This window comes from Pristis pectinata, chromosome 2 (genome assembly GCF_009764475.1).
Source record: "Pristis pectinata isolate sPriPec2 chromosome 2, sPriPec2.1.pri, whole genome shotgun sequence".
In the NCBI taxonomy this organism is placed as follows: Eukaryota; Metazoa; Chordata; class Chondrichthyes; order Rhinopristiformes; family Pristidae; genus Pristis; species Pristis pectinata.
The window spans coordinates 3,438,943-3,453,952 of NC_067406.1; the positions used below are offsets into that span (position 1 = coordinate 3,438,943).

The following is a 15,010-nucleotide window of genomic DNA, read 5'->3' on the forward strand; positions in this document are numbered from 1 at the left end:
TTCCACACACTCACCACTCTCTGAGTAAAAAACTTACCCCTGACATCTCCTCTATATCTACTCCCCAGCACCTTAAAGCTGTGTCCTCTTGTGGCAACCATTTCAGCCCTGGGAAAAAGCCTCTGACTATCCACACGATCAATGCCTCTCATCATCTTATACACCTCTATCAGGTCCCCCCTCATCCTCCATCGCTCCAAGGAGAAAAGGACGAGTTCACTCAACCTGTTCTCATAAGCCATGCTCCGCAATCCAGGCAGCATCCTTGTAAATCTCCTCTGCACCCTTTCTATGGCTTCCACATCCTTCCTGTAGTGAAGCGACCAGAACTGAGCACAATACTCCAAGTGGCGTCTGACCAGCGTCCTATATAGCTGCAACATTACCTCTCGGCTCCTAAAGTTGTTATCTTTATTAGTCACATAAACATCGAAACACAGTGAAATGCATCTTTTGCGTAGGGTGTTCTGGGGGCAGCCCGCAAGTGTTGCCACGCTTCCGGCGCCAACATAGCATGCCCACAACTTCCTAACCCATACGTCTTCGGAATGTGACATAGAGACTGCAGATGGTGGAAACTGGAGTAAAAAAATGGGAACTGCTGGAGGGTCTCAGTGGGTCAGGCAGCATCAAGTCATACAGCACAGAGACCGGCCCTTCGGCCCAACTGGGCCATGCTGACCAAGATGCCCCATCTAGTCTAGTCCCATTTGCCCGAATTTGGCCCATAACCTTCTAAACCTTTCCTATCCATGTACCTGTCCAAATGTCTTTTAAATGTTGTTAATGTACCTGCCTCAGCCACTTCCTCTCGCAGCTCGTTCCCGATACGGATCACCTTCTGGGTGAGAAAGTTGCCCCTCAGATTTCTATTGAATCAGTGGAGGGAAACGGACTGTTGACGTTTCTGATTGAGACCCTTCATCTGGACTATCTGTGCCACTGTAAATTGTTCCTCGTGTGTAGGTGAGTGGTAGGATCTAGGGGCAGTTGCAGAGAATGTGGAGAGAATTAAATTAATGGCATTAATGTAGGATCAGTGTAAATGGTTGGTTGATGGTCGGCATGGACTTGATGGGCTGAAGGGCCTGTTTCCATGCTGTATCTCTCTATGACAGAGAACACTGTGTAGTTTGGAGGGAAACCCAGAGCCACTTGTGTCCCATGTGTTAGTTGTCCTTCCCTTCCCTGTGGCAGACTATGGGTTTATCATGTGTCCTCTTACTAATGGGGCTCAGGTCTGGTCCAGGTTGTGCTCTCGGACATTAAGTCACAGAATTAAATATAGAGTTTAAATAAGAAGGGTATCTTTCAGTCTGATACAGTCTTGCAGGGTACGTGAGCTCTTGCAGTTCATAGTGGCACCAGAAAGTGTGACATCCTTGTAGCATGCACCAAGGTGTCAAAGTAAGAGGTATGATGTGAGTGCTGAAATAACATTTGCTGCCACTGACCACAAAGCTTGTGGGGAGGGTGGGTTAAGGTGGGAATGTGGGGGGGGGGGGTGGGAACTGTAGAAATCTACAGTACAGAAGGGCGCTGTGACTCCACTGGCCCCAGGCCTAATGGAGATAAGCTACTTAGACATCCCATTTCTCATCGTCAGTCTATGGCTTTGTAGTTTACAGCATAAGGGCTCAAACAGGCTATTCCTTCCTCCATCAGACTTTCAGGCAGAGAGTTCCAGAGCCCTGCCACTCTCTGGGTGAAGACATTACACCTCAAGTCTCTCTGCACCTTCAGCCAATTACTTTAAACCCACGTCCTCCAATTATTGACCTCTGATCAGGGGTGATGATCCTTACTGAGCTTCATAGCCAATGATATACACCATGATATGTACCATTGATGTACACCATTAATATATACCATTGACAAACAGCCACTGAACTTTACTCTGTACTGTTATTGTTTTTACCTGTACTACATCAATGCACTCTGTACTAACTCAATGTAACTGCACTGTGTAATGAATTGACCTGTACGATCGGTATCAAGACAAGTTTTTCACTGTACCTCGGTACAGTGGAACCAATACCAAACCAATACCAATACATATGCTATTAACATGCACCATAAGACCAAAAGACCATAAGACATAGGAACAGAATTTGGCCATTCAGCCCATTGAGTCAATCATGGCTGATTATTTTTCAACCCCATTCTCCTGTCTTCTCTCTGTTACCCTTATCCCCTTTACCAATCAAAAACCTCTGCCTTAAATACACCCAATGACTTGGCCTCCACAGCCCTCTGTGGCAACAGATTCCACAGATTCACCACCCTCTGGCTGAAGAAATTCCTCCTTATCTCAGTTCTAAAGGGACGTCCCTTTATTCTGAGGCTGTGCCTATGGATCCTAGACTCTTCTACTAATGGAAAAAGCCTCTTCATGTCCACTCGATCCAGGCCTTTCAGTATTCAGTTGGTATCAATGAGATCTCCCCTCATTCTTAACTCCATTATGTACAGGCCCAGAGCCAACAAATGCCCCTCATATGTTAAGCCTTTCATTCCCGGGATCATTCTTGTGAACCTCTTCCAAACCTTCTCCAGAACCAGCACATCTTTCCTTTGATTCGGGGCCCAAAATTGCTCACAATGTTCCAACTGTGGTCTGACCAACCTCAGCAGTACATCCTTGCTTTTATATTCTAGTCCTCTTGAAATGAATGCTAACATTGCATTTGCCTTCCTTACTACTGACTCAACCTGCAAGTTAACCTTAAGGGAATCCTGCACTCAGACTCCCAAGTCCCTTTGCACTTCCGACTTCTGAATTCTCTCCCCATTTAGAAAATAGTGTACACCTTTATTCTTCCTACCATAGTGGTGCACAACCCCACAATTCTCTGCGCTGTGTTCCATCTGCCACTTCTTTGCCCATTCTCCCAACCTGTCCAAGTCCTTCTGTAGACTCCCTGCCTCTGCGATACTACCTGTCCCTCCACCTATCTTTTTATCATCTGCAAATCATGATATATACCATTGATGTGTACCATGATATCTACCGGTAATAGAAAGCCTCGGTGATGGAGATTGTCAGAAATGCATCATTAAAGTTCTTCTATCACAAAAGCACTTGTCAGCCATTACTCCTTCTCTTCTAGCACTGAGCCAATTTTGGATCCACACTCCACTTTTCCGTAGGTCCCATGGGCTTTTAAATTCCTGATCAGTGTACCACGTGCATGCACATCACCCTCATCAACACCCCTTGTGACTACCATAAAAACTGCAGTCAAATTAAACTGACACAACCTTCCATCTGAGAGCCCACACTGATGCTCTTTGATCACCCTGTGCCCCTCCAATTGCTGATGTATGCTGTCCCTCAGAATGATCTTCATCAATTCCCCTGCCAGCGATGTTACGCTGGCCCCTGATAATTACCATTCTGTCTCTCACTCCATTTTTAAACAACAGTGGCCAGAAAGGGCCGCAAAATGATGGTCCTCCTTTCTTCCTTTGCTTCCCTTGTGTTAACACAGGTGTTGCTATTCCTTAAAATAAGAACAGGTCTGCTATTCCATTTAATATATACGTCGCCTGCCATTCCCTGTAATATATACGTCGCCTGCCATTCCCTGTAATGTTCACAGGGTCAGTCATTCCATATGATGTACACAGAGGCTGCTATTCTCTACACTGGTGGTGTTTTGGACAGAATGGAAGACTGCCAAGGGATACAGCAGGATATAGATCAGTTGCAGATATGGGAGGAGAAATGGCAGATGGAGTTTAATCCGGCCAAGTGTGAGGTGTTGCACTTTGGGAGATCAAAGGGAAAGTATACAGTTAATGGCAGGACCCTTAACAGCATTGAAGTACAGAGGGATCTTGGGGTCCAAGTCCATAGCTCCCTGAAAGTGGCTGCGCAGGTTGATAGGGTGGTAAAGAAGGCGTATGGCATGCTTGCCTTTATTAGTTGAGGTATTGTTTAAGAGTTGGGAAGTTTGTGGGCATACTATGTTGATGCCACTTGTGGGCTGCCCCCAGAACACTCTATGCAAAAGAAGCATTTCACTGTGTGTTTCGATGTACATGTGACTAATAAAGATCTTATCTTATGTTACAGCTTTATAAAACTGGTCAGACTTCATCTGGAGTATTGCATTCAATTCTGATCTACCCATTACAGGAAGGATGTGGAGGCTTTGGAGAGGGTGCAGAAGAGGTTCACCAGGATGCTGCCTAGATTGATTAGCTATAAGGAGAAGTCAGACAAACCTCGATTGTTTTCACCAGAGGCTGAGGGGAGACCTGACAGAAGTTTATAAAATTATGAGAGGCATAGATAGGGTATCTTTATCCCAGGGTGGAAATGTCAAATCCTGGTGGACATAGGTTGAAGATGAGAGGGAGAAAGTCCAAAGGAGATGTGCAGGGCAAGTTTTTTACACAGAGAGTGGTGGGTGCCTGGAACAATCTACCAGGGACGGTGGTGGAAGAAGATACAACAGCAACATTTAAGATGAATTTAGACAGGCACATGAACAGGCAGAAGATAGAGAGATATAGACCATGACCAGGCAGATGGGATGAGTTAGATTGGCATCATGGTCAGCATAGACATGATGGGCCGAAGAGCCTGTTCCTGTGCTGTACTGTTCTACGTTCTATACATGTCTTTGTAACTGTGACATTTCTCTGTAGCTGTGACACTTGACTCTGTACTGTTATTGTTTTTACCTGTACTACATCAATGCACTCTGTACTAACTCAATGTAACTGCACCGTGTAATGAATTGACCTGTACGATCGGTATGCAAGACAAGTTTTTCACTGTACCTCGGTACAAGTGACAATAATAAACCAATACCAACACCAATGGGGTCTACTACTGTCGACAATATACAGAGGGGCTGCTGTTCCCTACAATTTTCACAAGGGATTCTGTTCCCTACAATAAACATAGGGGCAACAATTCTCGCTAAGATATAGTGACTGCTGTTCTCTATGGTATTCACGGATGTTCTTGCTATGTCAGAGTCATAGGGTCATTTAGGTTTATATTCATTAGAGCCTAGACGAATGAGAGCGGATCTTATAGAAACCTACAAACTGGACAGATTACCTGCAGGATGTTCCTAAAAGCCAGGGATCCCAGGACTTAAGGGGGGAGGGGGGGGGTCACAGTCTAAGGATAAGAGGTAGGCCATTTAAGACTGAGGTGGGAAGAAATCTCTTCTGCCAGAGGGTGGTGATCTTTTGGAACTCTTTACCATAGAAAGCAGTTGAAGCCAAATCATTAAACGTATCCGAGAGAGAGTTGGATATAGTTATAGTTATACAACACAGAAACAAGATCCTTCAGCCTATCGAGTCCGTGCCAACCATCAAGCAGCCAGTTACATAAATCCCACATGAATCTTATGTCTCTCCCTAATATGCACCAGGACCCCCATCCTCATCTACTATTCCCAAACACTCAGAGTCGCTCCCTGTGAACTAAAACATGTGCTCCACCAAACGAGCACCCAATCAGCGCCAGCGACCCGGGTTCAATTCCGGCCACTGCCTGTAAGGAGTTTGTACGTTCTCCCCGTGTCTGCGTGGGTTTCCTCCGGGTGCTCCGGTTTCCTCCCACATTCCAAAGACGTACGGGTTAGGAAGTTGCGGGCATGCTGTGTTTGTGCCGGAAGCTTGGCAACGCTTGTGGGCTGCCCCCAGAACACTCTACGCAAAAGATGCATTTCACTGTGTGTTTCAGTGTACATGTGACTAATAAAGATATCTTATCTTACCTGCACTATTCCCTAGCCTTTGGCTTCACCCTCTCCCCAGCAACAGTGCTTTACACTGACATTTTTTCTTCAAGAGAGGAATCAGTCTAATTTAAGGTTGGCTTGGATGTTTACTCTACCTGACACCTGGCTTTTTTGGAGAGGGGTGGCTCACTCGCTGAGGTTGTGGAGTGCTGTCATTGTGTGAAGATGGCAACTGGGGGGGTGTGGTGAAAGGGCATCTGTCGGTAAGCTGTGGCCTTCCTGTGGCTGCCACACTGTTAACACACTGATAGCTTACGGGATTTGCATGCTTGCACGTGTCCTGACAGTTACTTATAAAAACCACAGATAGCATAAAGTTTAATTCTCTGGGGTTTGACCCCAAGGGTCCAAGTCGAAACTTTAGAAAGTACAGTTTTTATTTTACTATATGCAGAGGCACTTACAATCTGTTTCTCTGCTAAACATAACAAATAGAGACAGGAATTGGCCAAACGGCCTCTAGGGCCGGCAACAACTTTCATCAAGATCACAGCTGATCCTCTGCCTTACCGGTATTTTCCTTCACTCCCATTGTCGCAGAGTTATACAGCACGGAAACAGGCCCTTCAGCCCAACTCACCCATGTTGACCAAGAGTAGCATCTAAACCAGTCTTATTTACCTGTGTTTGGCCAATATCTCTTGCACGGTCGTGTAGCAGTTATTACAGTGCCAGCGACCCGGGTTCAATTCCTTCTGCTGCCTGTAAGGAGTTTGTACGTTCTCCCCGTGTCTGCATGGGTTTCCTCCGGGTGCTCCGGTTTCCTCCCACATTCCAAAGACATACGGGTTAGGAAGTTGTGGGCATGCTATGTTGGTGCCGGAAGCGTGGCGACACTTGCGGGCTGCCCCCAGAACACTCTACGCAAAAGATTCATTTCACTGTGTGTTTCGATATACATGTAGCTAATGAAGAAATCTTATCCATGAACCTGTCCAAATGTCTTTTAAACGTTGTAGTTGTGCCCCTGTCTATCATTTCCTCTGGCAGTTCGTTCCATAAACCCACTACCTTCTGTGTGAAAACCTTGACCCTCAGGTTCCCTTTAAATCTTTCCCCTCTCACCTTAAGCCTATCCCCTCTAGTTTTAGACTCTCCTGCTCTGGGAAAAAGATGGTAACTATTCACTGGATGTGGGCAGTCACGGGAGTGTAGGTGGGCAGGAACAGTAGTGTAGCGGTTAGCATAACACTATTACAGTGCCAGAGACCCGGATTCATTTCTGGCTGCTGTCCGTAAGGAGTCTGTACGTGGGTGACGAGAGAGGTTGAACGACTAGTTAGGGAGAAGAAGGTAGCATACATAAGGTATAAGCAGCAAAGTTCAGACAGGGCCCGTGAGGAATATAGAGTAGCGAGGAAGGAACTTAAGAAAGGGCTGAGGAGAGCTAGAAGGGGACATGAAAAGGCATTGGCTAGTAGGGTTAAGGAAAATCCCGCCTTTTTCACATACGTGAAGGGTAGGAGGATGGCTAGGGTAAAGGTAGGTCTGATTAAAGACAAAGGTGGGAAAATGTGCCTGGAGGCGGCGGAAGTGGGAGAAGTTCTCAATGAATATTTCTCTTTGGTAGTCACCAGGGAGAGGGGTCTTGATGACGCGGAAGGGAGTGCTGGTAGGTGTAATGTTCTCGAGGTTGTAGATATCAAGAGAGAGGATGTGTTGAAGTTGTTAAATAATATCAAGACAGATAAATCTCCGGGCCCTGATGGGATTTTCCCCAGGCTGCTTCGAGAGGTGAGGGAGGAGATTGCTGAACCACTGGTAAGGATCTTTGAGTCCTCGTTGTCCACGGGGATGGTGCCGGAGGAGTGGAGGGTGGCGAATGTTGTCCCCTTGTTCAGAAAAGGTAGTAAGGAGAGTCCAGGGAATTACAGACCGGTGACCCTTATGTCTGTGGTGGGTAAGCTGTTAGAAAGGATTCTAAGGGATAGGATCTATGAACACTTGGAGAATCATGGACTGATTAGGGACAGCCAGCATGGCTTTGTGAAGGGAAGATCTTGCCTCACAAGCCTGATAGAGTTCTTTGAGGAGGTGACAAGGAAGATTGATGAGGGTAGTGCGGTGGATGTGGTCTATATGGATTTTAGTAAGGTGTTTGATAAGGTTCCTCATGGTAGGCTTCTTCAGAAGGTCAGAGGCCAAGGGATCCAGGGAAGCTTGGCTGTGTGGATTAGGAATTGGCTTGCCTGTAGAAAGCAGAAGGTTGTGGTGGAGGGAGTGCCTTCGGATTGGAGGGCAGTGACTAGTAGTGTCCCACAGGGATCGGTTCTGGGACCTCTACTTATTTGTGATATTTATAGATGACTTAGATGAGGGGGTGGAAGGCTGGGTTAGTAAGTTTGCAGATGACACTAAGATCGGCGGTGTTGTGGATAGTGTGGAGGGCTGTCGGAACTTACAGAGGGATATTGATCGGATGCAGAGCTGGGCTGACAAGTGGCAGATGGAGTTCAATCCGGAGAAGTGTGAGGTGGTACACTTTGGAAGGACAAACTCCAGGGCAGAGTACAGGGTAAATGACAAGGTACTTGGCAGTGTAGAGGAGCAGAGGGATCTGGGGGTTCATATTCACACTACACTGAAAGTTGCCTCACAGGTGGATAGAGCAGTTAAGAAGGCCTATGGGATGTTAGCTATCATAAGTCGTGGGATTGAGTTTAAGAGCCGCAAAGTAATGATGCAGCTTTACAAAACTCTGGTTAGGCCACATTTAGAGTACTGTGTTCAGTTCTGGTCGCCTCATTATAGGAAGGATGTGGAGGCGTTGGAGAGGGTGCAGAGGAGATTTACCAGGATGCTGCCTGGATTAGAGCATATGGAATATGAGGAAAGGCTTAAGGTGCTAGGGCTTTATTCACTGGAAAGGAGGAGGATGAGAGGAGACATGATAGACGTATATAAAATATTGAGAGGAATAGATAGAGTAGACAGCCAGCGCCTCCTTCCCAGGGCACCAATGCTCAAGACAAGAAGGCATGGCTTTAAGGTTATGGGTGGGAGGTTCAGGGGAGATGTCAGGGGGAGGTTTTTCACCCAGAGAGTGTTTGGTGCATGGAATGTACTGCCTGGGGTGGTGGTGGAGGCAGATACATTGGACAGGTTCAAGAGTTTGTTGGATAGGCGTATGGAGGAATGTGAGATAGAGGGATATGCGGGAGGAAAGGGTTAGATAGTGTGAGGGTGGTTTGATGGACGGCACAACATGGTGGGCCGAAGGACCTGTTTTGTGCTGTATGGTTCTATGGTTCTATGGTTCTCCCCGTGTCTGTGTGGGTTTCCTCCGGGTGCTCCATTTTCCTCTCACATTCCAAAGGCGTACGGGTTAGGAAGTTGTGGGCATGCTGTATTGCCGCCGGAAGCGTGGCGACACTTGCGGGCTGCCCCCAGAACACTCTACACAAAAGGTGCATTTCACTGTGCGTTTCGATGTACATGTGACTAATAAAGAAATCTTATCTTATCTGTGATTTTACATACCTCTCTAAGGTCACCCCTCAGCCTTTGCACTCCAGGGAAAAAATCCGCAGCCTATCCAGCCTCTCCTTCTAACTCGAGCACTCTAGTCCCAGTAACATCCTTGTGAATCTTTTCTGCACCCTTTCCAGCTTAATCACACCCTTGCTATAGCTGGGCGACCAGAGCCACACATGGTACTCCAAGTGCAGTCTTACCAACGGCTTGTGCAGCTGTAACATGGCATCCCAACTCTTGTACTCAGTGCCCTGACTGATGAAGTCCAAACGCCTTCTTCACCACCTTGTCCACCTGTGAGACCATATCCCTTCATTCCCTTACTACCTGGAAATCCATAACAGTAACATCAGAAAATAGGAGCAGGAGTAGGCCACTTGGCCCCTCAAGCCCACCCCACCATCATATCTGATCACACAAGAGAGACTGCAGACGCTGGAAATCTGGAGCAATGAAAACAAAATGCTGGAGGAACTCAGCAGGTCAGGCAGCATCTACGGAGGGAATGGACAGTCGACGTTTCAGGCCGAGATCCCGACGAAGGGTCTCGGTCGGAAACGTCGACTGTTCATTTCCCTCCACAGATGCTGCCTAACCTGCTGAGTTCCTCCAGCATTTTGCGTTCATTCAATCTGATCATGGCTGATCTATGCGGGCCTCAACTCCTCTTCTGTGCCAGTTCTATATAACTCTCAATTCCTCAATCTTTCACATATTTATCTATCTCCACCTTAAATATATCTACTGACCTGGTCTCCACCACCCTTGGAGGCAGAGAATTCCAGAGATTCACCGCCCTCTGAGAGAAGAAATTTCTAGTCACCTTGGTTTTAAATGACCATCTATCTATCCCTATTTTAAATCTCAGTGACTGAGCCTCCACAGGCCTCCAGGGTAGAGATTTCCAAAGGTTCAGCAGCCTCCAAGTGAAGAAATTTAACCTGATCTCAGTCCTGAACAGACAACCCACTATTCACTAACTGTGGCCCATGGTAGGGGAGTCTGGTACAAGAGGGCACAACTTCAGGGTTGAAGGGCGCCCATTCAGAACAGAGATGCGGAGAAATTTCTTTAGCCAGAGAGTGGTGAATCTGTGGAATTTGTTGCCACGGGCGGCTGTGGAGGCAAAGTCATTAGGTGTATGTAAGGCAGAGATTGATAGGTATCTGAGTAGCCAGGGCATCAAAGGTTATGGTGAGAAGGCGGGGGAGTGGAGCTGAATGGGAGAATGGATCAGCTCACGATAGAATGGCGGAGCAGACTCGATGGGCCGAATGGCCGAATTCTGCCCCTTTGTCTTATGGTCTTATGGCTCCTGTTTCTAAACTCCTCAGGCAGGGGAATCATCCTCCTGTCTGTTGAGCTCTGGATGAATTTCATAAGTTTCAGTGAGATCGCCTCTCCTTCTTCCAAACTAGAGAATTCAGGCCAAGTCTACTCTACTCTTCACATGTCACAAACCTGCCATCCCTGGATCCACTCTGGGGAACCTTCGCTCTGCTCCCTCTATGGCAAGTACATCCAAGGAGACCAGACCTGGGTACAATATTCCAGCTGCAGTATCACCAGAGGTGGTTGTAGTTGGAGCAAGATGCCTCAACTCTTGCACTCAAATCCTCCTACAATAAGGGCCAACAACACTGTTTGCCTTCCTTGCTAAACCTGCATATTTACTTTCAGTCTCTGGTGCCTCTGAACATCAGTACTTTGCAATTCTCACTATTTAAAAAAAGTACTCCGCCATTACGTTTTCTACCAAAGTGGATAACCTCGTGTTTTTCAACGTTATGTTCCACCTGTCATGTCTTCGTCCATTCACTTACCATCCTGAAGTTCTTCTAAATGCACAGGAGCCTGAAGACCCTCACCTCAACGTTCAACAACAGCTTCTTCCCCACGGACGTCAGGTTCTTGACCCCACCTGAAAAACCCTAAAACTACCTTGGACTGTACATAGAACATAGAACACTACAGCACAGTACAGGGCCTTCAGCCCACAATGTTGTGCCGACATTTTATCCTGCTCTAAGATCTATCTAACCCTTCCCTCCCACATAGCCCTCCATTTCTCTATCATTCATGTGTCTATCTAAGAGTCTCTTAAATGTCCCTAATGTATCTGCCCCCACAACCTCTGCTGCTCTCTCTGTGTAAAAAACTTACCTCTGTTTCTTTCTCTCTCTCTCAACTTGCACTAATGTTGTTATATTTATTTTGTCATGTAAGCTAAGTATAATTTAGGTTAATTTAAGTTGATGTTAACTTATGTTTGTCGTGTCTGTAATGTCCTGTGCTGCTGCTGCAAAAAGCTAATTTTCATGGCATATATACCCTGGGTATGTGTGCCCACAACAATAAACTTGAACTTGAAATTGATAACTCACTGCCATTCGGCTTTGTAACATTGGCAAAGTTGGTATTGGTATTGGTTTATTATTGTCACTTGTACTGAGGTACAGTGAAAAGCTTGTCTTACAAACCAATCATACAGGTCAATTCATTACACAGTGCCGTTACATTGAGTTAGTACAGAGTGCATTGATGTAGTACAGGTAAAAACAATAACAGTACAGAGTAAAGTGTCACAGCTACAGAGAAAGTGCAGTGCAATAAGGTGCAAGGTCAGAACAAGGTAGACCGTGAGGTCATAGTCCATCTCATTGTATAAGGGAACCGTTCAATAGTCTTACCACAGTGGGGTAGAAGCTGTCCTTAAGTCTGGTGGTACGTGCCCTCAGGCTCCTGTATCTTCTACCCGATGGAAGAGGAGAGAAGAGAGAATGTCCCGGGTGGGTGGGGTCTTTGATTATGCTGGCTGCTTCACCAAGGCAGTGAGAGGTAAAGGCAGAGTCCATGGAGGGGAGGCTGGTTTCCGTGAGGCGCTGGGCTGTGTCCACAGCTCTTTGCAGTTTCCCACGGTCCTGGGCAGAGCAGTTGCCGTACCAAGCCGTGATGCATCCAGATAGGATGCTTTCTATGGTGCATCGATAAAAGTTGGCGAGTGGGTTGTAGTGGGGATCAGTACTGGGGGATCCAGCTGTTCACAATCTCTACATGGTTTGGACAGCGGATTCCTGGTCCAACCACATAGATGCCACGGCCAAGAAGGCTCACCAGCACCTCTACTTCAGATTTCCAGCATCTGCAATCTCTCTTGTGTCTCTGTGAAGCATTGCAGACAACACACAAATTTGTGGATAGTGCAGAAGATTGTCAAAGGATATAGCAGGATATAGATCAGTTGCAGATATGGGTGGAGAAAGGGCAGATGAGTTTAATCTGACTTTGGGAGGTCAGATGTATTATCAGCCATAAGAAGCGGTTGCACAAACTTGGGTTGTTTTCTCTGGAGCGTCAGAGGCTGAGGGGAGACCTGATAGAAGTTTATAAAATTATGATATGGTAGACAGTCAAAGAGTCTCTTTCCCAGGGTGGAAATGTCAAATACTAGAGGGCAGAGCTTTAAGGTGAGAAGCGGAAAGTTTAAAGGAGATGTGCAGGGCATGTTTTATACACAGACCGTGGAAGGTGCTTGGAATGGGCTGCCAAGGGTGGGGGGTGGAAGCAAAGTCAATGTCAAAGTCAAGTTCATTGTCAAATGCACAAGTACATACACCTTGTTTGACCTTGCACCTTATTGTCTACCTGCAGTGCACGGTAGCATAGTGGTTAGCATAATGCTTTACAGCGCCAGAGACCTGGGTTCAAATCCGGCCACTGTCTGTAAGGAGTTTGTACGTTCTCCCCGTGTCTGCGTGGGTTTCCTCCGGGTGCTCTGGTTTCCTCCCACATTCCAAAGACGTACAGGTTAGAAAGTTGTGGGCATGCTATGTTGGCGCCGGAGGCGTGGCGACAATTGCGGGCTGCCCCCAGAACACTCTCTGCAAAAGATGCATTTCACTGTGTGTTTCGATGTACATGTGACTAATAAAGATCTTATCTTTTCTTATGCAATTCCCTGTAGCCGTGACACTACTTTGCACCCTGTTATTGTTTCTACCCTGTACTACCTCAATGCACTGTGTAATGAATTGATCTGTACGATCGGTATGTAAGACAAGTTTTTCACTGAACCTCAGTACAAGTGACAATAATAAACCAATTTACCAATTCCATTACCAATACAGGGGCAATGAAAAACTTACTTGCAGCAGCATCACAGGCACATAGCATCAGATAAACAGCATTCATAAGAAAAACATAAATTATACACAATTTTTACAAGAACACAATTAGAACAATGAAAAACAAAGTCCACTTCAGTGCAAAGTGATCAAGGTGGTCATAGTGTTACTCAACTGTAGTGATCAGGGTTGTGCCGGTTGGTTCAAGAACCGAATGGTTGAAGGGAAGTAGCTGTTCCTGAACCTGGTGGTGTGGGACCTCAGGCTCCTGTACCTCCCGCCCGATGGGAGCTGCGAGAAGATGGCATGGCCCGGATGGTGGGGATCTTTGATGATGGATGTTGCCTTCCTGAGACAGCACCTCCTGTAGATACTCCCGATGGTAGGGAAGGATGTGCCTATGATGCATTGGGCAGAGTCCACTACTCTCTGCAACTTCTTATGTTCCTGTGCACTTGAATTGCTGTACCAGACCATGATGTAAAACGATAGTGATTTTTAAGAGGCATGAGCAGGCAGGGCATGGAGGGACGTGGATCATGTGCAGGAAGATAGGATTAGTTTCATTTGGCATTTGGTACTGGTATTGGTATTGGTTTATTATTGTCACTTGCATCGGGGTACAGTGAAAAGCTTGTCTTACAAACCGATCGTACAGGTCAATTCATTACACAGTGCAGTTACATTGAGTCAGTACAGAGTGCATTGATGTAGTACAGGTAAAAAACAATAACAGTACAGAGTAAAGTGTCACAGCTACAGAGAGAATCATGGTCAGCACAGGCACTGTGGGCCGAAGGGCCTGTTCCTGTGCTGTACTTTTCTATGTTCTACATCTTGAGTGAGACGTGATGGGAACTTTGTAGAATTTTTTCAAAATAAAACATTGAAACATTTCAAGAGTCACTTAGTGCTCAAGTGTGAAGACCACATGTGTCTTCAGTCAATGCCTCCAAAATAGCAGCAATGACAAGTACACGACTGACAGAAGCCAGGGTGACTGACACTCACCATTCAAAGTGGCGTCAATTTCCCACAATAGATACTTAACTGCTCTCTAAGCAAGTTGAGAGATTCACCCTGAATCAATAAAATAAGATAAATCCCAGGACACAGACAGACACATGAACAGGCAGGGAAATGAGAGAGATAGAACATGTTTCACATCACAGAAGCCAGCCTCCCCTCCATGGACTCTGTCTACACTTCGTTGCTTTGGTAAAACAGCCAACAAAGACTCTACCCACCCTGAACATTCTCTCTTCTCCCTGCTTTCATTGGGCAGAAGATACAAAAGCCTGAAAGCACATACCACCAGGCTCAAGGACAGCTTCTATCTCACTGTTGCAAGACTATTGAATGGTTCTCTAGTACGATAATGTGAACTCTTGGCCTCACAATCGACCTCATTATGACCTTTCACCTTATTGTCTGCCTGCACTGCACTTTCTCTGTAACTGTAACACTTTATTCTGCATTCTGTTGTTGTTTTCCATTGTACTGCCTCAATGTGCTGATGTGATGAATTGATCTGTACGATCGGTATGTAAGACAAGTTTTTCACTGAACCTCAGTACAAGTGACAATAATAAACCAATTTACCAATTCCATTACCAATACATGTGTGCACAGGTGCAATGA

The 15,010-nt window shown here is 46.2% G+C and overlaps 1 protein-coding gene across 2 annotated transcripts in view; it reads left to right on the forward strand.

The window, feature by feature from the left end:
* Positions 1-15,010, forward strand: part of LOC127583102 (hematopoietically-expressed homeobox protein HHEX-like) — a 60,089-nt gene that overhangs the window by 26,404 nt on the left and 18,675 nt on the right. The window contains exon 4 of one of the 2 annotated variants that reach the window (XM_052038866.1): positions 4,079-4,813. The exons of the other annotated variant lie outside the window; for it this stretch is intronic. Within the exon in view, the coding sequence (XP_051894826.1) occupies positions 4,079-4,198 (120 nt within the window). The 3' untranslated portion in view covers positions 4,199-4,813. Of the gene's footprint in view, positions 1-4,078; positions 4,814-15,010 lie in introns of those variants that run through there. 2 annotated transcript variants of the gene reach the window in all.